This window comes from Strix uralensis, chromosome 1 (genome assembly GCF_047716275.1).
Source record: "Strix uralensis isolate ZFMK-TIS-50842 chromosome 1, bStrUra1, whole genome shotgun sequence".
NCBI classification, from domain to species: Eukaryota; Metazoa; Chordata; class Aves; order Strigiformes; family Strigidae; genus Strix; species Strix uralensis.
The window spans coordinates 41,574,934-41,599,940 of NC_133972.1; the positions used below are offsets into that span (position 1 = coordinate 41,574,934).

The 25,007-nt window shown below is 35.3% G+C and overlaps 1 protein-coding gene across 1 annotated transcript in view; it reads right to left on the bottom strand.

The window, feature by feature from the left end:
- PHF14 (PHD finger protein 14) overlaps nt 1–25,007 on the bottom strand; it is a 173,149-nt gene that overhangs the window by 107,754 nt on the left and 40,388 nt on the right. The window contains 6 exon segments of the mRNA XM_074863630.1: nt 8,949–9,117; nt 17,445–17,576; nt 19,022–19,125; nt 20,627–20,722; nt 22,227–22,333; nt 22,908–23,178. Of these exon segments, the coding sequence (XP_074719731.1) occupies nt 8,949–9,117; nt 17,445–17,576; nt 19,022–19,125; nt 20,627–20,722; nt 22,227–22,333; nt 22,908–23,178 (879 nt within the window).

A 25,007-nucleotide genomic window follows, 5' to 3' on the forward strand; every position in this document is an offset into this window, starting at 1 on the left:
CCAGTACCGAGTACAGGGGTGAGATCACTTCCCTGTTCCTGCTGGCCACGCTATTTCTGATGCAAGCCAGGATACAATTGGCCTTCTTGGCCACCTGGGCACACTGCTGGCTCATGTTCAGCCGGCTGTCAATCAACACCCCCAGGTCCCTCTCTGACTGGCAGCTCTCCAGCCACTCCTCCCCAAGCCTGTAGCGCTGCTGGGGGTTGTTGTGGCCCAAGTGCAGCACCCGGCATTTGGCCTTATTGAAACTCCTACAGCTGGCCTTAGCCCATCGCTCCAGCCTGTCCAGATCTCTCTGCAGAGCCTCCCTACCCTCAAGCAGATCAACACTCCCACCCAACTTGGTGTCATCTGCAAACTTACTGAGGGTGCACTCCATCCCCTCGTCCAGATCATCAATAAAGATGTTAAACAGGAGTGGCCCCAAAACCGAGCCCTGGGGGACACCACTCGTGACCGGCCGCCAATCGGATTTAACTCCATTCACCACAACTCTTTGGGCCCGGTCATCCAGCCAGTTTTTTACCCAGCAAAGCGTGTGCCCATCCAAGCCTCGAGCAACCAGTTTTGCCAGGAGAATGCTGTGGGAAACGGTATCAAAGGCCTTACTAAAGACAAGGTAGACAACATCCACAGCCTTTGCCTCATCCAATAAGCAGGTCGCCCTGTCATAGAAGGAGATCAGGTTTGTCAGGCAGGACCTGCCTTTCATAAACCCATGCTGAGTGGGCCTGATCATCTGGTTGTCCCGCATGTGTTGTATGATGGTACTCAGGATGAGCTGCTCCATCAGCTTCCCCAGTACCGAAGTCAAGGTGACAGGCCTGTAATTTCCCAGATCATCCTTCCGACCCTTCTTATATATGGGCGTCACATTGGCCAATTTCCAATCTGTCGGGACCTCCCCAGTCAGCCAGAACTGCTGGTAAATGATGGAAAGCGGCTTGGTGAGTACCCCAGCCAGCTCCTTCAGCACCCTCGGGTGTATCCCATCCGGTCCCATAGACTTGTGTATGTCTATGTGATGCAGTAGTTCACTGAAACTTCCAGTTTTACCTTCTATCAAGCTATGGTTCATTGATAAATATCATACATATCAAAAACTTTCTAACTCTAACCCTCTAACTCATGCAGCCTTTAACAAGTACTTGTTAATGAGAATCAGAAAACAAAAAAAAAAAAATCTGTAAATATTAAAATGCTATGGAATAATTCCAAAGAGCTCATGGCAAGGATTCATTTCTTTACTACAGAACAGAAGATGACTGATATGAAACATAAACAGAGTGGAACACTAGGAAAACAGAATTGGGAAAACCTCCACTACTACCAAAAATTAACCTAACGAAAGCACTGTGCTATCAAGAGCATAAAGCAAACTATAGGTTTTCAAAAGCCTGAGGAAAAAAACCACGCAAGTTGAAACTGCACAGATAATGTGATCTCTCTCCTGTTAAACACAAACCCTGACCATTTTGCCAAAATAGCAATTTTATAAATAACACAATCCTTATTAAAAGTTCAATGTTATAAACGTCGTATGCCAATGAAAAAGTTACATTCAAGCCCATTGCAGAAAAATCCCTTTGATTTCCTTGGCTTTGTTAAAAGGCAGAAAAAAAAAAATTCTATTAATGGCACCACACAGGCATAAAATTATTTAAAATAAGGGTACGGACAGCTATACAAACACCAGATGGCATACTCGCTCAATACAGATCAAAGTGAATACCTTAAATGGTACATATCACTACTATTCAAAATATATCTCTAAAACAATTATTTAGTTTTCTGGAAAGCTGGCAGTAATAAAGGGAACTGACAGACAAAAAGAAACAGAAGTGAATCAAAATAGGATTATAAAGAGAAACAAGTCAACCATGAAGCTTAATTACACAGAATTACAATTTCCTCCTATTTTTTTTTTTAGTTTCCATTCTCTTGAGAAATTTTCTAGAAAAGCAAAAATTTTGCAACATTCCAGCTGTCAAGCTATACTATCACTGAATCTGGCAATTAACTTGAAACTACTGTTTCTAACATTTAAACACAGACCGGAATTTCGGAACTAGCAGGATTGCCCTCTATCTTCTTAACATTAATTTCCTCCAAAGCACACACATTTGGAGAACTGAAACAGAAGTGAGAAAGCAAAAAGGCCAGAAAAAGTCAGTTTGCAGATATTGATAAAACAAGTGATTCTCTTCTGGAAAACTGAACTTAAATTCACTTATTTCCAGAAGTGACAGATATGCTAGTTACCTTTACTTACAGAGATATCAATACTCATACCTCTGGAATACCATGCGGAATATGTTCACCTCTTCATGCCTTTGCTACATCAAAAAGAAGTGATCTTTCACCTGTGAGGTTTTTTCCTCCCGCTTCCTTAAAAAACAACCAGCCAATCAGACAATCCCCAAACAAAAAAACCCTGCAAAACTCTGATATACTCCATTCCCTTCAAGCATTGTGGAAGACCTGCATCAATTTATCTTACTTTCCTCCTTTCTAAATTTGAGCTCAAGTCAAAAAGAAGAGTCCTATACTATCACATATCCAGGTATTTGGCAAGCTGATTGATCTAGTTTTTGTGTTTGCATTGACATATCATAGACTCAGAGGAGCTTTTGCATTCAGTGATGAAGGAAAAAGTAGTATTTTACAATGTTCTTTAGAATTAAAAACTTAAGTTTCAGAAAGCTGAGTAACTCCTGATTATTTTTTTCTAGACCATTAATGGTTCAGTTGACAGCAATTTCTTTTAAATTGAGTATGTCAAAACCACTACTAGATAGTTGCTTTAAAAGGTCTTCCAGGTACTTATTTAGAAGTCATACTTAAATGAGTTGTCCAATCATGGACAATGTTAATTAAAATGATGACTGATAAGTATAGATAAGTGTTTTAAAATTATTTGTTGTTTTATGAAGTGCTGATACTTACACTCAAATTGGAACTAATGTCCTGTTTTCCTCCCGTAGCCATCTTTTATTCAAAACTTATATCTATGACATCACATAATTAAGTTACACAATAGATGTCTGAAAACCACCTTGGTGGAAATGCTTCAGTTAAATACAAGATAACAATCCTGTTTATCTTTTAATATACTTGGGTAAGAAAAAAAAATAATTACTCCTCTGCTATCTTTTCCTATTTGAAACAAAAGCAAGAAAAAATAATCTATTCTAAATAGCAGTATTTATTTGTAAAACAAAGCATTATACACAACAACTCCCTGTGCTAAAAACAGTTTGTAGGTGCTTTGTCAGTATTTTTTTTATTACTATTTTTTAAAAACTAATCTACTTAGACCATAGCCCCTCAGGCACAGATTTGTTTTCTTCCATGTTCTGAAGAATGAACAGCATAGTGTTGGCTAATAATTACTTCCCCAAAACACACTTTTTACTTTAACAGAATAATCACTGTCTGTTCATTTGTATTTTATACAATTATAGAAAAATAAAAATCTATCAGATTTTCAGGTTTTAGATAACAAAAATAAGTTGTGCATCAGAAGATCAGAGGTTTTATTTAAACCCCTCAACATACTATTCAGTTCCCAAAATGCCTTTATAAAAAGCCTTTTTCACCTTTATAACACTGGGTAGATACTTCAATAAAAAGGAATAAAATACGGAATTTCCACACAAAAACCCCACATACCACCCTCTAATATGCTCGTTAAGAGTACCAGGATCTGACAGCATTTGCTGGAGGATGGAATATTCAACAACACAAAGGATACACCACAATTACAGGAAAGTGCATCCTGTACCACCTCTTACAGCACACAGCTAGTCCCAGCTGCACAATATTGCTTTAGAAGATGAGCATGTATGTGATGTTTCTTACAGAAACTCCATTACACTTCCAGACAACAGAACATACAGTAGGCAAAGCATACTCCATGAAATTTTAAAGAAGTTCACTGAAATACACTTAAGAGAACTTTTTTCCAAGGGACAGAAGAACACTTAATTTTGCAAAAATATGACACCAGACTAACAAAATTATTTTAGCAATGACATCTTAGATAGACAATAACCTGTATGTTCTATTTAATTCAAGGACAGCAAATGAAGTTGGCAACCTGTTAAAAGCTGTTTTTTGTAAATATGGATCATCTTATAAAGGCTCTGAAAATCTGAACATATATAGTTGAGTAGATGAAAAGCATTAATCTCTCAACTTACTGCTGTAAAGTATAATAGTATAATAGTATAGTATAATAGTAAAGTATAATAGTATAATAAAGTATCCATATCTAAAGATTTTTTCCAAATAAACAAACTAGTGTACTCCCAATATTCATAATAAAAATATCCAGCATGAAAAAATTGTACAGTTCTGAAAAGCCAATGTTAAAAAACATCTTCAGATTTTTAACAAATACAAAACCAATGTTTATAGACATCTGGTTTATGCAGATTGCTATAGATTTCTATTAGCTATTAACTAATCATTAGCTATTAATTTCTCTGAAATTATCTAGCAGCAGAAATAATGATTTGTGAAGCTTATACAAGTATGAAATTGGAATTAGAAAGATAAAGCTAGTTTAAAGAGTTATGCACTAAAATTCAGAAAATTGTTTAAAAGATCTCTACATAGGGCTTGAAGCATATGAGCATGAACAGTGAATTAAATTCTGCCCACAAATACAGCTCTTATACAACAAGTATAAAGGCCTAATGTCTTGTCTATTTACATTCATTTACAGTTTGCATAGACCCTGACTCAGAGTAGAATTCTGATGTGTTTAAATTTACCCTTGTGCATGTAGGTATATTCTCTTACATGGTCCTTAGGAAGTTTAAAATCAGAGAGGTCTTGTAAAATTTAGTTACCTCTTAATGTAAATGATAGGCACTCTCTCCAAAACAACGCAGTTCAAATGGCTGAACTTTCTGTCCTCCCATTTTCTTTGAAACAGCTGCTCTTCTTGATATAAATATCCTCCAAAGTATTTGAAAGCTAAGAGATGGAGATACTAGAGAGGACTCACAGGGTTGTTTTTAAAAGTTTATACAGCATTAGGATGCAAAATACTGCCCTGACACACAACTGATGTAGAGAACTGTACAAGGGAGAAGCACTATCCTCACTCTCAATAACCTGCTTCAGTCTCACTTCTCTCAGACTTCCAAATTATAGAAGGAAACAGTCTTGGATACAACGTAGAAGGTGTGAACACTAGTTCTCCAATTGCCACAGGTCTCTGGCCATCATTGTTCTGATGCAAGATTATATTAAGATTTGAACAATGTAGTCACTAGGAAAAAACCTGAGTTTTCATTAAACAGTCTCACTTGCCTCTCAATGAGTTGGAAAATGAATATTCCTCACAGATCTTCCTGGCCAGTAATTAGTTATGAGCCAAGCTTTTAGCACAAGAAGACTGACTATATGAAGAAAAGTCACCTGATTCAAAATAATGCACAGCAACCCACTCTAAATCTCTGTTAACAGTATCCTGAAACAGATGTAAGGTTAAGTACTCAAGAGACTTAAGATTAGAAAAACCTGGAAAGAACTGTTAAGTTCATAAAGAAAAAGGAGGACAAATAGTACAGGTTGCAGAAGTTGAAATCAGATGTCCTTACTATTTCTTGCAATAATGGAAAATGAAAGTATAAGGTTACATTTAAAGCAGAAAAAACACACCACTATTTTATTTAAAAAATTGTTTATCCCTGGAAACAAATATCCACAATATCAGTGATTCACGCACTTTGAAGGATAACAAAAACAAAACAAAAAAAAATGCGGGACTTAAGTACACATCCATAATTAGATTGGATGAGAAACAATGGTAAAATTATGAATACTTCCAAAAGGTTCTTTTACTATTCATAGTACACCCCAAGCAGACAGAAATCAGAAAAAAATTACTACAAATAAGGAAAAAAGAAACTTTTCATGAAAGGGGGATAGTATCCTTTATAATATCTGAAATCAGTGTTACCAAATAGGAGCTGCAAAACATCAATTCTCAAAGTACTATTTAACATGAAATATTTTTTTTTCATATGGTTAGCTTAGTTAATCATATGCATTTGTGTGAAATGTCTTACAGATACTGGCTATTATTGGCATCCTAATTCAACTTTATCAAAATAAAATATTAGGGCTTACTAATATTTTATTAATAATATTAGGGCTTACTGACAATTTCTGTCAACAAAGTAATGAAGAGTTAACTATGATAAACCACTACAATGAAATCCAAGCATGTAAGATACATTCTGCTCTCTTAGATATGAGGCAAAACACCCTTCTTTCAATTATATCAATTCAAGATAAATTTATGCAAAACAAATGGAAATCCCCTTAAGAGCAGACAACACACAATTCAACAGTCTTATAATTGCACTTGTTGATTATGACTGTAAGCAAGGCTGATTACACAGTTAGCTAAGCAGTCTTGCCAATTCCTTCCAAAATAAAACCAGATTGAATAAAACATGTCCAGAGATACAAAGTACACTGAGAAGAGAGGACTATGGAAAAGTACGTTTTCAAATTGTTAATTTTTTCTTCTTTATTTTAAACTATTTTAAAGGAGTTGAGCAGTGAGGACACAAAGGACAGAACAAGTATCTCGTCATCATTGTTGAAATGCGCCACATGGATGTTCTCTGTGTAGTCAGACTCAAAAACTTTATGTAAGAAGTTGTTCAAAGGTCAGGTTTTTTCCCCTCAAATATACAAACAGCCCCAGACCTAATGAATTAAAAAGTATTCTCTTCTTAAAAAAAACAAACAAGCAACCAAAACTAACACCAACTTTCCTGGGTTCATTGCAAAGGTGAGTGGGAATCCTATTAAGTCTTCAGAGGTCTGTTATCTCCATTTTGTTATACAGCCTAAGTGCACCAAGATCATGAAAGAGTTGAAACGAAGGAATTCAGCCTAGTTCAGAGAAAGAAATCTAGCAGGTGTCAAGGGAGCGAACCTTCGCTTCCATAGTAAAGCAGAAAGCAGCAAGAAATTAAAAAACCAACATCCTGTCAGTTATGGGAAAGCTAGAAGAGTGGAGATAACTTTGACAGAGGAGCCCTGCCCAAAGAGCACCAAAGATTTTATCTTGCAAATCCGTATGTTGTAGGAAAGCAGAGACCTGGAGAGAACTGACACAGCCAAAAACTTCAAGCCGAGGAACATAGTTTTTCTGAGACAGGTAGCAGTAATTTTTCCACAGCGCAATGCTGCACCGTGCCAACATATTAGCCCACCCAAAGTAAATTTAATCTCTGTATACATACCACAACATGTGTATATATACTCTCTAACACATGAAGTGCCAAATCACCAATGCAGCATCAGTGTAGCACATCACAGTGTCACAGTGTGAGAGGAACACTTCAGAGCAGACTTCTCTCCATTTAGCATATAAGAAGCTTGGCGGTTGCTACATGGGCCTTAGAACTAACCAATCTTGTCTTCCCATGGATTTCTGTACTATGTCTCATACCAATCTTTTGTCTATTACTACTATGAACGTCTTTCATGCAATACTTTTAGTTCTCTTTAGTACCATGATCATGAATTCCCAACCCCTAATATCATTGGTATAAAAAGAGGAGAGAGCGAACAAAGAAAAAGGGGAGAGGAGATGCCAAGGGTTCAGTAAGCAGGAACACTGGGTAAGTTGTCTTTCTGTGTGAACAACAGCATGATGACAGTCAGTTCAACCTACCCAGACAGCTGTAAGAACCTATGTGTTCTTACACATAGGGAAGAAGGGAACTTTCCCTCAATGAGAAAAAGAAAGAAAGAAAAAGTTTTTCCCCTACATTATTCACAAAATTTAATTTTGGATTACTCACGCTCCTAACAGTTTGAGCTAAATTAATCAGTTTGACTTGTCATTTTTGAAGTTCTTCTTACTCATAAACCAGGAAAAGGAAGCCATTAGGTAAATCAAAGCTGTGGCCCAAACAATCCAAATATACTGAAATATAATTAAAGCAAACATTTAAGGTTAGGTCAGAAAAATACTTGCTTAATCCTATCAGTGTATACTCAGAAGAATTAAGCATGGTATCTGCTAGTACAGGCATAAAAATTCTGGAAAACTCTGTGAGGAAAATAAAGTTGTGCTGCATGAACGATGAAGTATGTCTAACATGAAAGGGTTTAAGTATTTCCTAAAACTAAGCAGTATATTGTAAGATGAACCACCAGTTTATATACAATTACTGCTCATGTCCAAAGGGTCATGGGAACACTACTCATTCCCTAAACTGGACCTGAAAGACCTCTGATACTTCTATGTACATTTTATAGGTGATGTGATACATCACACATGAAAAAAATCTTGGTTTATGAACAATTAGAAGAAAATTTTAAGGATTAGAACACACTAATTAATAAAAAAGTTCTACTTCCAAATGAAAAAAAGATGTTAAGTATTTCATCAGTACGAGAGCTTTTCTACAAGCTATCCATCAGGAAAGTTTGAGAAAATATACACAGTGTCACAGTAGTAAGACTAGAAAGCTAAACAAACTGAAATAACAGGGCCTTGTGATAGTCACAAAATCTGCAGTCAGTCAGTAAGTTGCCTATGGATTTAAATCTTAGCATACAAGAACAAAGTGTCCTTACTACTAAAGTGAAGAATGGCTGTAAAGGCTTAAGTTTAAGTGCAAACTGCAATTTCCCTTTTTCCGCAATTAACAGAGGACTCCAAGCAAAAGAAAACGCTTATACAGTTCTTCAATTCAGTACCATGTTTCCCAGCTTTTTACTTTAGCAAAACTATATATTTAACACAAGTAATAAATCATTAAACAGAGGCAAGGGAATTTAAGACATAAATAGTACATCAATCAAATTGAAATCCCATAATTCAAAGTGTCCAAAAGGTAAGTTATCTTAAACAAAATTATTATGAGTATCAGCTGTATAACAACTACTCAACCATCATTTACCGTGTTTCTGATTGGAATTTTCTTCGGTTCTGGTGGCACATCCTGAGGAACAAATTTCACTGGTTCCTTAATCTGTCTCCTTGATCTTTTGGTCCCATCTGGTAAGGTTTCCATGGCAATATCAGCCTCCATGTCACTGCTACCTGCCTGGTCACACTCTGAGCACTGCCTGCAAAGTGGGAGATTTTATATTTAAAACTACAGTCAGAAAAGCAGAAACACATTGAAGTGACTGGGTTTAAAATAAATTCAGAAGTCAAGAAACCCAATGGACACCTAAAGAAGTCCCTCAAATGTATGATACTTTAAGCAATTAAACAAAAAACGAGCAAGATCTCATTGACAGGTTTTCTTCTGACAGGATTTAAACTTTGAAAACCAAGATTTTGAAAGTAGGATTTAACCTTCAAGAAACATGCACCCTGTTTCACTATTTGCATCCTACCATATCTCCATTTTTAATGGTGCCCACTGATCTGTAATCTATTCATTATTCTAACTGCTGCTGCAGTTTAATCTTTACAATGATACACTGCTGAATTCATTCTGATGAGAGCACTCTTTAGTGGCAGGGATATAGAAGACATGTCTGTTATGAAAAATCAATTTTAATATGTATTTTCTAAGGGAGTGGGTTTTAAATCTGAAAAAATAATAGAGACAATTAGTGATATAGAAGCTGGAGACATATTAACACACTTTGAAAACTGAGTTGAAAAAAATGCCTATTGAGTTTTTGAAAAAGTATAAAATCACAGTCAGAACTTCAAAAGTGAACAGATGCTAAGGTAAATGCTATTAACAAGCTCCATGATAGAATTAAGAAGACAGGAATTCATTAAGTTTTGCTCTTATTTGCAGAAAATGCTCATCTTACGCAAAGTCATAAATGTGGATGTTAATGAAAACTTAAAAATTATACCCTCTGTTAAGAGCCTTTTTTTTAATTCCTTCTCACATTACACTTCCAACTCAAAAAACTGTAAATCCTTTCAAACAAATTCCAACTCATCACTGTTTGCATATTAAGCAAGTTCTTTTTATAATACCAACTAACTCCCCCCCAACATTCTGTTCTGCTATTAATTGGCATTAACAGGCATTAACACATTAAAATTTATCTCAAGTAAGAAGCAAACTTGCTTTGGAAGGAGACAAACAAAACCCATGTATTTATTAATTGAAGTTAAATGTTAATACACTTGTTACAAGAAGGCATACCCATCCCATATTTAAACAAAAGCACAAAGTCAGGTATATACGTTGTGTCTCAGCTGATTTCTTCAAATATACACGTTCAACAGGGATAGTTTTTCTCCTGTGAACTTCAGTAAGGGCTAATACAATTATCAACTCCATCAACTTTCCATGTTTTCCAATTCTTTCAAACTAATCCAAGCAGTATAATCTCAGATCTCTTCTGGCTATACCACAAGACAACAGCAGTCATCGTGGTCTGCAAGACAGACCAGTGGCTACCGAGTCAAAATAGAGGGGATCTAATCTTGGATTGGGTGACTTATCGGTGTAACCTTGGCTAAATCAACACCTTTCTCCTTCAGCTTTTTCATATGTAAAATTTATATAATTGTGGCCACGTTATAACACATGCTAGTAGTATTTGCTCATCTAGAAAAGCGGAAGTACTACAGGGTAGACTGCAGGAAAATAACATTCTCTCCTCTACCTCTTATAAGTATGTAGACTTTATTAGTAGTCAAAACACAAGGAAGTCAGTTTATGCTGGTTTTATACTTTGTAAACAGTTTTGGGCCAGCATACAAGTGTGTTATACTCTATTCTTCCTCCTCTACAAACTTCAGTTTGCTACAGACACAGTAGCTCTGCAACATTTCTAGGCCTCTTCACGACACCAAAATGTAACACCAATAGAAACAGCTTTCACAAAATGCTACTTTTCAGTTATATGTTTACATAAATTTGTGTGCATATACACACAAATATGTATACACATGCACTTAAGTAAATAAAATGCACACAGACTTAACTTATTGTAAGATTTTATGGAGAAAGGCTCTCTAATGATGTAACAGGAGAGAGAAGCTTTAGAGATAACAGCATTCCCTCGAGATTTTGTGTGTCTGCTTAGCTAGAGGTTACTTTGTCTTCTTCACTTTTATATGATGCATTGTCTTCAAGTTCTCCAACTCAAAACTCTAAGGAGATTTTCTGTTTGGTAAGCATCAGAGAGCACAGCCCTCCACAATACTGCAGCATCAGTCATGTCATTAATTTATGTAATGGAAAGCACAACTGAAAGTACTTACTATGATCTGCTTATGCAGATGTAAGCAATAGCTATGAAAGTGTTCAAAAATACTGTGATGAGCAATTCTTACAAAAAGTTTATTCCCCTGTTATTATGGTAAAAATGTACTATGTATAAACTAAAAAAAATACGCATTCCACAATTAAAGAGTTGCATTAAAAAATGGAAGTTTTTATAAGACAAAAAAATAGTAGTATGATTTTACAGCAGTATTTGGAGTTGGTAACCCAGTCTCTTGGATCTACCACCCTGCACCTCTGATTTAAAAAATTTCTGTTCTTCAGCTCTGTGCTATTAAAAAGGAAAAGACACAATTTCTGATACATAAGTTCAGACAGTTGTACAGAAAATGACTATGCAGATCAGTAAAGTACTTTAAGTTTCATTAAGGCCCTGTTTAAATATAAATAAAGTATTTTAACTTTGATGTTAGTGAAGAAGACAAGAAACATCAACAGATTAGGTACTGCATACAAGTTCCTGAAATTCTATTTTTATGTCCAAGCTTGCTCTGAAACAGGTGGTGCACGTGACACAGCAATCAAAACCAGAAAAAAGCTAGATCTACAAAAAGAAAGCTGCAAAATCATAGTATGATGGGGTGGTGGTGCGGTGTGTGAATCACAGAACAAAGCTTCACAAATACACTGAAAGTGAGGAGAAAAAAGTAAAGTTATAAACATGAACTTACAAGCAACCTCTTGATTTACTGGAATAGCCTCTACTATCACAGGCAACCACATCTTACCAACCCTATTATAAAGCAGTCAAGCTTCAACTATAATGTAGTTTAGCTGTTAGCTCCCATAGGGCCCACAGAAAAGCTATTACAGACACACACTCCTCTGACTTGGAAACAATCTCCTAACTTTCAGCTCTTATTACGGTTTACTTCAATGTGGTTCTTGAATTTAAAGAACTATCCTCCTATTCTGCTGTTTAATATATTCATAGAAAGCAGCCATATGACTCCCTTTCCTTTTGGTTACACTGAAGTCATGCTCATTTCATTTCTTCAAGGACAACTAATGATTAGAGAACCTACCACAATAGGTCACCTTTCCAACTCTTCCAACAATCTTTGACTACCTCTAGATTAGCAAGCATTGCCATTCATCACAAACAAATTAACAGGAGAAATGGTGCCAAAGATTCAACTTCTCTACAGAGGTTTTGTTTTGCTTTTAGTCTAGACTTGCCTAATCTAGACTCAGAGAAAATCACTAGTAGGCCACAATATGCCTACTACTAAAATGAGCCTACTACTAAAAATTACTGGAAATGTTTGATCCATCAAGAAATCTCAGTGATGATTTGAAACCTTTTAATCATAAAGTCTTTGACTAAGTCCTAACAACCTAAAGAAGAAAAAAAGTTGCACAGTTGTGTTCTCAATCTGACTTTGTACGAGAACCAATGGTACCAGAGATACCTTCCATCTCACAAAGCAAGTGGTTCTTCTCAACTCACTAGCAAAAGACACAAACAGCAAGTGAAGAAGAACACATTATTAATTTTCAAAATCACTGTTTTTGTGTAACTGCATGATGCAAATGTTTCTGCATTGCCTGGTGGTGAATAGATTTTTGAGTATGGGCAGCTTCAAGAAACACATGAACCTATAATGGGGCTTTACTTCAGGGTTTCAATAAGCACTTGAAGACCGAAAGGTGCTTTCTGTTTATGAAGTTTTAGAAACTGCTAACACAAGGCCTCTAACCTAGCAATTTACAAAGTGAAAAAGTGAACATCTACCTCACTGAGAAACCAAGGAAGAGACGGATAGTTTGGACATGGGGTGGGTTTTTGGTGAAGTGGCAATGAAATCCGTAGAGAGATAATCCCATTACTTCCCCAAAAATTTAGTGCAAACAATGATATTATGATGCTTCTTTATGCTGCAGCTTTATACATCAAAAAAATCTAAATGCACTTTAAGTAATGGACCTGGCACATGGAAATTTGTGAAATGATGATGAGGAAAGCTGAAGAAACACTGAACACTATTCATTTATGAATGAAAGGTCACAAACAGGGCTCAAAGCTGACATATTGGTAAACTTAACATGAATCTGGTTTTATTTTTAAAATTTTAATAACACAAACAGCATCTTTGCTATATGAGACAGAAAACCAGACAAAAACATATGAAAATATTTTATTGAAAAGGTAACACTAAAAAAATTAGAAAGAAATTGGAGTTTTGATGAATTGCCACATTATCACATTATAGATGAATTAGATCACCTTAACTGTGTTATGGTACCTAGTTTCAGAGTGGCTTGTGTGATGAAAATGCGAAGGACTCAGTCTGAACAAGACAATTGTTCTTATAATCGCAACTACGCACTAGGCCAGAAGAGGATTTGGAAGGAACAATCTTCTGTGCTGAGTGAACACCAATACAGTGCATCCAGAAAACAGTTCCGCCCTCAGTGTTTAGAAAGGAAAACCATACAGTTATTTGTTAGAGTTTGGTTTGATTTTAATTAGGAGAAAACAGGTCTCAGAAATACACTCCATAATAAATTGCTTCTTGAAATGTTTACTTGAACTTTGAACTTGAGAAACATAAATCACACATGCCGAATGATGTACTGGAATTGGGAAAAAAGGAGGAGTGCTGCTTATTTTAGACATAAAAGGCAGTATATATGAATCAAAAATAGTTTGTCAAAGACCTTCAAAGAGCATCTTTCAAAAGATTTTTAGAAATTTGCCATTTGCAATGACCCAAACATCCCTCAATTAGAACAAGTGACAAATACATAAAAATGTATGTGTTTTATGCAACGTTATATTGCACTCGCTTATATAAAAGTTAATAATTTTATATCATTATGCAATTTCTCAGAATGAAAAAACAATCAAGATGTGCTGGATCAGTACTGAATGAGTGGGGTCAGGAATATGAACAAATGACCAGATACTGAATGAGTGTTCATGGGACTACTGTTGAGGAATTCCACAGCCCATTCTGTCCAATTCTGTGGCCAATACTCCCCACAGCAGAGTTACCACTAAAATAACTTGGCCTTCCAGAATAAAAATAAAAACCACCAAGCCTAGTATGATCATTAGTCCTTGTTTGGTTCATCTCAGTCCCCAGCATTTAATATGCTAGCAGAAGTTATCCCTGTTTTTCAGCAATCTCATTTCAATAGAAAAAGCTAGTCCCTGTTGGTAGCTGCCAAGTATTTTCGTAATGAAAATGTCAATATATTACAATCAGATTTTGATTCACTGTATTGTCTGTCAACACTTGTGCAATGCTTTTGTATCAGTTCAGATCATTCTCTACCACGAAAACACACAGTTCCCAGTCCATTCATAATGGGCAGGAACATAAAAGCACACAAGTTGTCAGTGAGAATGACAAGACTTAATTTTATGATAACATGTGAATCAAAAGAATATTCTACTGTTTAATCAATAGGATTTCTAAGAAACTGAAAACTTCCAAATTTTTAAATAAAAGTATGCCACAGCATTTTACTCTGATTAGAGCTGCTGGTCTAATTTGAGAGCACCAGATCAAAACAGATAGAAATTAATGCTTTCGTGTTTTATTATGTAAAATAGTTGTTATGCTCTTCCTCTCAAAATGAACCCCTTTGAAATGAGGAAATGCTTTGAACTTACTATGTTACAAACAGTTTCTTTCTAAAATATTCAAGATGTATAAATGTTACCTTGGAGAAGACTGTCAGGCCTCTGAATGGGGGAATTTCTTAGTGTTTGCAACCAGCCTCTAATAAGTTGAGACACCCTGGTGTTCACCAGGTCTAAACTCTTACTATGATTTCACTAAGACCAAAATCATGAACCCCTTTTAATGTTTAGAAACATTGAGATAACTAATTATAATTTGTGCTTTCTTCAGCAAAATTAGCTTTTAAATAGAAAAAAGATTTAATTTTTTTCCTTACCATTACATTTAATAGTGGATTTAGTTAACAGTTTCAAAATCCTTTTTTGTACACTGTCATTTAAATTTCTATTAAATACTGAGCATGAAACGGGCAAAGAGTCTATTAACTAATCTATGTAGCATCACACACGTAAGCTGCATCATTTGGCATCCTCAAACAGTATAAAATATGAATAATATGGAATGAACACATGCTAAACTACCCAATGTTTAAATAAATATGTATTGATAAAGTATATGACTCCAATCATCAAACCTTTTGCAAAGGCTCAAGTTAGCAATTATGAGTAAATGTTTAGCAGTGATAACAATAGGAAGCAAAAATTAAGAAATAATTATTTTTAACTGGTTTCATCTATTTTAGAAGAGGACTAAATCAACATTCTAAACCACTTTATTTAAAGTTTTTCAACCTGCCTAACCCTTCAAGGAATTTCCCACTACACCCATTTTTGTATTTCATCTTTTTGCATAAGTTCCCATTATATCCTATACAAATATATGAAAAGTACACGGCCCCTGTAAAAAAAAAAAAAGAAAAAAGAAAAAAAGTACTTTTCTTCATATCTTAATCAAAAGTTTAAAGTTGTATTCAAAACAGCAGGGGGGACAAACCTGCTGAACTCAAACTTAGATTAAGGGTTCATTCTATTGCTCTCTACTGATCCTGAAAAGAATACATGAAGGCATGTTCAATGATGAAAAGAATGCAATCAATACAGCTCCATTTGTCTGCTATAATCTCACACTCCAGAATATGCCTTAGCTAATTAGAAGTAAAAGTGAAGTTTGTGATCTGAGATATAATTGAAGCTTGAAATTCACAACAAAGATAAGTTATAGCTTTGAAATAAAACCGTTTTACTACCTAACCTGACCTATTCTGCCTTTAACACCTACTGAGAATTGTAGTCTTATATCTTTTGGACTGATGGCTTTTTGTGTGCCTTTTCAACTTGGTTAAAAAGCAGAACAAAAAAAAAAAAAATCAAGAACCTCCTGTGCAAATGCAAAAGCTACCAAAAAAAAAAAAAATGCTCCCATATAACATAACCACTTGGTAAATTTGACCCAAGAGCTCAGAATGCCCTCGAAATAATGAAAAGTCCAAAATCACAGACTACATTAGATAATTAAAGGAAAGTTAAGTTCAGAACAGTATTAGTGATGGTGAAAACCCTTCTGAGATTTTCAGCTTTTAAAGAAAATCTCTATTAACTTACTAACTAAATTTACTGGGATAAATCCAAGTTTTGTCATGTTAAGATAAAAAAAAATAAAAATGAGAGACTACCCACCCATTTCATGTACTGGCTCTGCACACAATCAAAGCTATGCAAAAGATGACTTACATAAATCTTTTATGGAAGTTTTTTTTTTAAAATAATAAACTAAGAGACATACGAAGAAAAACAGAAACCAAGTTTTCTCGATTAAAATAGTTTTACTGTGTTTTTAGAAGGAATGCTTATACTGTTCTGATTTGGCACCTTTTAACATTTAGACAAGGTGATGATAATTCCTGAAGATGCTATACTCTTAACGCCTTGCCAGGTTAAAAACTGCTTCTGAATAACTGCTTTAACACATTTCAGAGCAGTTTAGAAACATGCATAACACTAACACAACACAGCAGCACACTAATTCTATGACAGTTTGAAAATCACCACCTTTACCAGTTACCAGTTCCCACTGCACCAGTTAGCTTTTGTTCTGCTCCACTGGCACAAAAAGAATTTTAATTCATGGAAATGTAACTGCAGTAAGTACGGTTATGCATATGCTTCTGTCGTTGCAGATTTGAGTCGTAAGACAGAAGTAAACCTAACCAATTTCCTATATTGTGATAAACTGATCTACTACTTACAGGTTTATTTTTAAGTATTTACAAGTATTTTCCTAAAGATCTGGACAGAGAGTTGCATTATCTGTGTCCTAAGACAAACAGAAGACCAAGTCTTTAATTTCCTGAAGGCAGCCTATAGTTTCCTACCGTTACTATATAGCAGCATTAATAATCACAAACGAACTCAAAAGCTAAGAAAATTAAAGATATAATCTATTTCTACACAGTGGCTAATAATAAAAAAAATCTTTACACCCTTTTTTTTTTTTACCTTGAAATACCACTGCTAATAGCCTGAAAATAAAATAACATGGTTCAGACTGCATTACAGCAATGTCTGAAACACTTAGAATTTGCAAGTCTATTAATGTTTACATCCTACTTTAAGTACAGAGATAGCACAAGACAACACATTAACTGCATTCTTACCAGTAACTGTTCTTGGTCTTCCTTGGCATCCTGGTAAGAGGTGGATCCAGGCAACCAAGATGATAATGGAGTTTACAAGTATCACACAGTAGCAGTAGGTGTTGATCATGGTTCTTCTTGCAAATTCCACAACTTTTAATGCAGGCAGCAGAAAAGCATTATAATTACATTTGTAATCATAAAGAATAAACAACTACATCCCAGCACATTCCGTAGTTTCAATACAAACATGTGGCAACTTGAATTTGAATGCATCATTTAAGTGCGTAACTACTTTTTAAGGAGCTTCCACCTAAAGCACAAAAGGCCCCTAATATAGTTAACTTTAAAACTGCTTTCAATTTTATGGTTTGAGGACTTCTAACCAGTAACCACTTGATACTTCAACAAAATATACCAGTGGCAAATAGAAAAAAATACTACCTGTGCCATTCAAATGCTTAAATAGCAAATTATGCTACTATTATTAGTCTTAACAATCATACGCTTATTTTAATAATGCAAGCACCCTGAAATAGGTCTGTGCTGCTATTATGTTGGGCAATGTATCAACTCATAAGAAATTACATTTCCTTTTTATAATTATTATTTCACTGGAATTGAAATTTTAGTTATTTCAAAAAGATCAGGTGTTCATTGATTCCATTATAAAATAGGAGAAACTATATGACTGGATTTGAATGAAACAGAACTAATAAAGCATGACTCCTATTATTTGTTTGTGTATACATCTAAATTGCCAAATACTCAGCCTACTGCCATGTTCTCAAGATTTTCATCTCCCACAGCACTAGATTTAACTTTTGCTTATGTAACCCACTATCTTCATTTAGCCTGCTAGCTGGGCAAGATGCTGCCCACTTGCTGTGGCTGGAGGCCTGGCTGCTGCTCTCTAGATAAGTGACAGACCATGCCACTTCTCAGCTGGTGGCAAGAGAAGAAGATCCAAGACAGTATGTATATTTTGCACAGTCATGCTCTGGGATCCTAGCGTATGTTTCACTGTTAGGCTTGGTTAAAATCCAGTGAATAGCTTCCCAACTTATAAAAAAGGGGAAAAGGTGGAACAATTACAGAGTAAGTGAATACATTTTATTTTCTTGGGAACTTCTAGAATTAGGGAAATTTAAAACGCAAGATAACCCAAAGCATTTGACAACCCATAAGCAAAAGAGTAGAAATTGTTATATCACAAGCGTTTTATGCACCCAGCCACTGTGACTGAACAGCAGCAGCACTATTTGCAAAATCATCACCACAGATGACTGCATTCAAAAGACAAGATGACCAGTTAAAAATTTTCACATAACAAAGGACTCTTCTATTTCAGCTGTAAAGAGTTACCTTTGCCCTTAAAGCACTGCTGTCAATTAGCAAAAAAACCCCAAACCTTACTGAGGTGTGCTAAGGTGAAGAATTTGCTACTATTCAACTTAGCCTTCGTAAGTAAATAAAAGTATAGACAACTCTGAAGCATTTTGTTAATTAAAACCAAGCAAACAATTTGCTCTCAACACTTTTGTGATACTAAAATTTACTAGATATGGTATCTATTCTGTCAAGACTTCATTACTTGCCTATAAAGTACAGCTGGAAGTGTAGATGTCTTTTGTGTTCCTCCTTCCTTTTTACTTGGTTTCCTTTCCTTAGGAGCACGTAAAATTGCTGGTATGTTCAATTTCTATTGGATTTGAACAAATGCAGTACATGTGAGTCTTGATATTTTTAAAGAACACCACTTCAAACTCAATGCACAAAGAACAAGACTCAAATTATGAGTGGGAAATTGCTTAGCTAGCTGTTTTACAGACAAGAGCAACAACAGATGCTTACCAGTACGATTCTGCAATATAAAGTAATATTATACTCATTTTTTCAATTCAATAAATAAAAACCACATTGAAATACTAGCTTTTAAAAATTCTTCAAGCTTGAAATAGAGGGATGGACAAGGATACATTTGTCTAGGCAGCTGAAACAATTGACAGAATACTGAGGCAGTTTATTTTCCCCAACATCCCTGCCACATTGGTGCTCAATAGGTTAATTAGAAAAATTATCTTATTGGACCAAGCCCTCCACAAAGCAGATGAGATTCTCTTCGGGTTTCTACTAATCTGCAGTATGCTAGCTTCTCAGACAGCAACCATCTATCAAAGTCATTTCTCAGCAGCCCCATGGGTCTGCATCTGTTCAACCCACCGGAAAAAAAAATGTCATGCAAGCTGTGTAAATGAATTCTACTCAACTTTTCTTCTTTTTTTTTTGATTTAGTAACACTTGCACCAGGATATGTATTTGTGAATACTTACCCAAAGCCATCTTAAAAAGCAGGGAAAAAATTAATCTTGATTCAAGACATACGTTACGTGAGAACCCTTCCTCACAAGTAGAAAAGATAGGCAGACAAACAGAACTAGAAAAGGTAGCATACCTGAAGAACTACTACTGCCTAAAGGAAGGGCAAGCTTCATTTTCTGAACAGCAGCACAAACTCAGCAGTAGACCAAAGGGCACGACAAAGTTGTGACCTAATTGTATGTCTGCATGTTCATATTGAATAGTTTCTTCAATCTTCCTTAAAATCATAATTGGAAATAATTTCAATCTCTCTGACATCTAAAATGTCCATTGTCATTTAATACCTTAGACATAAAACATATCAAAACACTACAAGAATCTATACTCCTCCCCATATCATGAGAACAAAGATAATTGCTGGCAACAGGAAGTAATCCAAATCTTCTCTTCTCCTAGATGTTTATATTCATTTGATCAAAATATTCTCCTCTGTCCAGTTAAAAGTCATCACAGACATTACTGCAGTTTTAAAGATTTATATCTTATAAAAACCATAAAATGTTACCATATCATTTGAAGCCTACAGTAACTAAAGACAATGTGGAAACAAAAGTGGTAAGGTTCATCACAAATGACAGGCCAGTCAGTTACATCAAATGAAAGAACTTTGCAAACAAGATCACTATTACAACAACAAAATTAAGCTACAGGTTCCCAGTAGGTGGTTTGCAGAAGTCTAGGTATTTCAATCAGGAAATAGTATCCCCAGAGTAAAGCCTGGGTCTGATCAATTTATTCAGTCATAGAAGTGACAGATAGAGACTTCTTAGAAAACCAGGTCTGCGTATGAACTATAAAGAGGAGGTAAAAAAACAACTAACCTGTCCAATGATTCTACCCAGCAGAGCCCAAATGCCTTGCCCTTCATTTCGCAGTTTTCCATTCATATTTTGTAGCTCTTCTAAGGACTCACACAGCTAAAAAGTTAAAGAAAAAAAAAATCAACAGGAATGAAAATCCATTAAGAGTCACTTAATAAAATTTATTCAACCTCTTACCTATCTAAAGGTGCATTACTTTATTGGGGGATTTAAAAAAAAAAAATGGAACTCATGTCAACATAGCTGACACCAGTGCAATCATTCAGCAACTTAATAGAACTAAGATGAAAACCTGGCCAGCCACCTGTTTTGTAAAGATCTGAAGCATTTCAGCATGAAAATAAGGTTTCATAAAGTCAAGTAGAAAACTAAGATACAACAACATCTTGTACGTGTTGTCCATACTAAAGCAGCAAATTATAACAAGTAACCATATAAATGAATTAAAGCTTTATATTGCCATACCAAAGAACACTCACTCACTCTCATAGAAAGAGAAACAATCTATGAAAGGATGCAAACAGAAAAAACCCAGGTTTTTTTCTTCTGGAAGTGACTGTTAGTTACCACCCTGCATATACAACCTATTAATTTGGTTAAAAGCCCCACGCACAATCTCCTTCCCCTTTATCATCTTTGGGTAGTTCACAAGGACCTGCTGCTTCATTTCCATGTGTTCTCATTTAAAACACACACATCCAACAGTTTAAGAATTAATAGCAACACTATTTTTTGTCATTGCTAATCATCACTTGATAGGTTGCTGAATTCAGCAAGAATTGTAGCATGTCATCTGTCACAAAAGATACAGTATTTCTATGTTTCATTTAAAGATTAAAATAAATAATTAATTATTTAGTAAAAATGCAATTAAAACACAAAAAGCTCTTTTAACCATGAAGATGAGGTAATAAAAAATTGCATTAGCAACATTTTGAGGGAGCAATGGCATCATTGTTCCCCCAAATTTCCTATGCTCAAACAAAACAGAGGACACGATGGATGTGTCAATACTGATTACTGCAGCCTGAAGATTTAGCCAAGTCATTAAATCTAGGATGAACACAACTGGAGTTGGAGTTGACATACCCAAACAAATAAATAAATTACTATCACTCTGACAATTCTAGACTCCCAATTATCAAGTAGGGTTCCAAGCAGAAAATCAAGCAGGTTCAGAAAGAACCCAGAACTACACACAAGCAAAAACAAAACAAAAAAACACAGAGAGAGGAGTCAAACTCTGTTGGCTCAAAGTCTCAAATGAAATGCACACAAAGAATGAAAAAAAGGGCTTTAAGACACAGTTCACTCATGAGAGGGACCTGTCTGTCCACGTGCAATTTGTTACTGGAGCTCTCAGTGGGGTCAGTTAAAGAACTCGTGCCCAGCCAACATGCAACATTTTTGAAGTTGACTGTACTGTATGGGGGAGACAGACCACAGAACATTTTTAAGAGAAGAAAAATTTTAAGTATTACTTTTAAAGAAAGAATAGCTTGTATCTTTCCAAGTCATTTTGTTTGGAAAGCAAAATGCTGTGAAAGTTATAGCAGCAATACTAAAACAGTACAACAGTTTATTATCCCTTTTTATTCACCTTATTATACTCCACGTGCAGCTTTTCTTGCTCGTTTTCTAATTTATCCTTGATATTCTTCTGCTCAGCCATATTCTCCTGGATTTGAATCATGCGCATATTTCTCTCTATTTAAAAGAAAATTGCATTATTTCCTATCCTTGTATATATTTTCCCAGTTTTATACACTGAAAAAAGTGAAGCAATAAAAAGCGTAAAACCATACCAACATGGAAACCCAAAACTATAGCTTAGAGGTTTATTACGCACACTGAGTAAAAATGAACAGTCATAACATTTACATTTTGCTGCATAAATATGTTATTTAAGTTATTTAAATGCTGAGCTTTGATCAGCCATCTAGCAAACAGTCCCAAACTCAGGCTATTCCACACAGAAATGGAGGAAAATAAGAAAAAAAAATTATACCAAAAGGTAACTAAACTTCCATTCCCTTCTTAGCAAAGACAGTTTAGCCTCCTATTGATATTTGAAAGATTTTCTTCTGAAATGTCTTTAAAAAAATAACTTTCTGTGTAGAGATACCAAGCAGTAATATACCTGACCTAAAATGAAGACATAATTCATATTTATCTATTAATAAAAATAGAAGTAAAATAAAGAAGCCAATGAACTAGCACAGTACAAATACTGCAAAGTGATAATTTTTCATTGAGAAAAATACGCAATTTTCATCCTTACCAAGGTAATAATTCACAAAATCAGCAGTGAGAGCTGGTTGTTTATGTTTTCTTCTTCCATCAACACTGGAACTAGTATCTGAAGTATCCACTGGAAAAATGTCTGTACTAATTCCCATTAGTTCAGCTTTGCGCATAAGCTTACGTATGGCTGAAGCACTGCTAGTAAGTGGTCGTGGTAGCTTCTCCCTGGGAACCCAGGCCTGAGGCCTGGTGGTACGGGCCAGCTCCGCCTTAGCACGATACTGCTGTAGCCTGGCATTGATTCGAGCCTGCAGTAAAGAATTCCATAAATTAAAAACATAAGGGAACAATTCAAAATTGGTTTTGAGTTATATCCTTTTGGAACATATCTGCTTTTTATTTTCATTTCAAAGCCACTCTATTTAATCAATGCCATTTTCATTCCGGAACTCTACGAGTCAAGAAGCAGCCACGGATAGAGACATTTGATTTTACTTCAGAGCGTGTACACAAATAATATTATCCTTTCACTACGTTTTAGAGCTATGCACAGGTTTCTTGATGAGATTTCCGCACCGATGAAAGTAACACAAATGATTGCTGGCTTTCAGACAATCCCTTCTAATAATGATAATTTGATGGGACTGTGAAAACTCACTACTGGGAACAGCCTTGGCTGACCTATCAAAAATACATTTAGATACACTTTAAACTGGTATCTATGTGAACAATAAAAGTTGAAAAGCATTTTTGCCATATTTGACATCCTTTCTCAACACCATATCTCTTTATAAATGTTGAACTAGCTGATTACAACGTGCCAAAACCACAACCCAAACAGAAATGAAGTAGGCAAGAGAAGCTCATAATATATATTGTTGATGACATCTGTATATTTATTACCATCTGGGAGATCTACCCCAGAAGATCAAGTTGTTACTGACAGTTGGAAAACACTGTCTTGCGGGAACTCTATGTAGCAGCAATTCTGGCAGAAAATGACATCAACATACAAACCTTCAGAGGCAAAACTCCAGCTGACTATCAGAAGTTGTTTACTTGCCCGCAGAAAGAAGAAACTAAACTAATCCAACTGCCCCACCATATGGTATGAGATACTCCTGAGACAAAAGCAAAAAAGTGTGCATATATATATATATATGCATATATAAGGAACATCTCTGATTACAAATAGAATCATCGAAGGTAAGAATTATCAGTGCCGCATAACAAATGCCTGAAAACAGAGCTAATAAGCCCTGCTGGACCTAAACTGATTTTGCACAACCAGCACTTACCATTATGTTGGGTAGTATTCATACTATCGTGGTATCTCCACTACATAGGTATATCTTACATAATTGAGAGCTCAGGGTATTCAGCAAGAATTATGCAACCAGTTTTAAATCAAGCTACATGAAGCTCAATACCCCACAGAAATATTTTATTCAAAATTTTTCCACGATTGAATATGAGCAAACTCCTTCTCAACTGCATGGGCAATTTTAAATTAATATTTTCTTCTCCTATTCAAAGATCTCTGAAGAACCAGAAAGGTATCATTTTTTTAAGTAAAAAGTTTGATGATACAAAGATTTATTTTGTGATCATTACACTATAGTTCTCCCTTCAGAAAAAAAGCACTTATTTCTCTCCCGTAACTGCCTTCCATTATTTACAGCATCTGTTACTCTCTACAACAAATTACACAGGATCATTCAAATAACAAACTTCTTTTCTACACAGACATGATTTTTCCACAGAATACAGTTCAGCCTAAACAGTGAAAACAAAGTACGCCATAAATTCCTCAGAATCAGAAAAAATAATAAAGTACACACATTAAAACACATCAAACAGGCTCCCTCAGAAGGATAGTTTTACATGGATCTACCACTAGCCAGGGATACAGACATTGCCTAGGATTTTCAACTCCCACTCAGCACAGATTCAGTTTATCTACCTACATTTTTTTTCTAGGAAATCTTTACTATGAAAAAACCCAGCGCATAGAATTCTACTTAAGTCTACAAAAAGTGAAGAAGGATCTAACAAGAAAAAAACTTTAGGCAAGCTAAACTATTCTGCCAAGTTCAAGATATTACTAAGAGAAAAAAGAGAATTTTGACTGAACTTG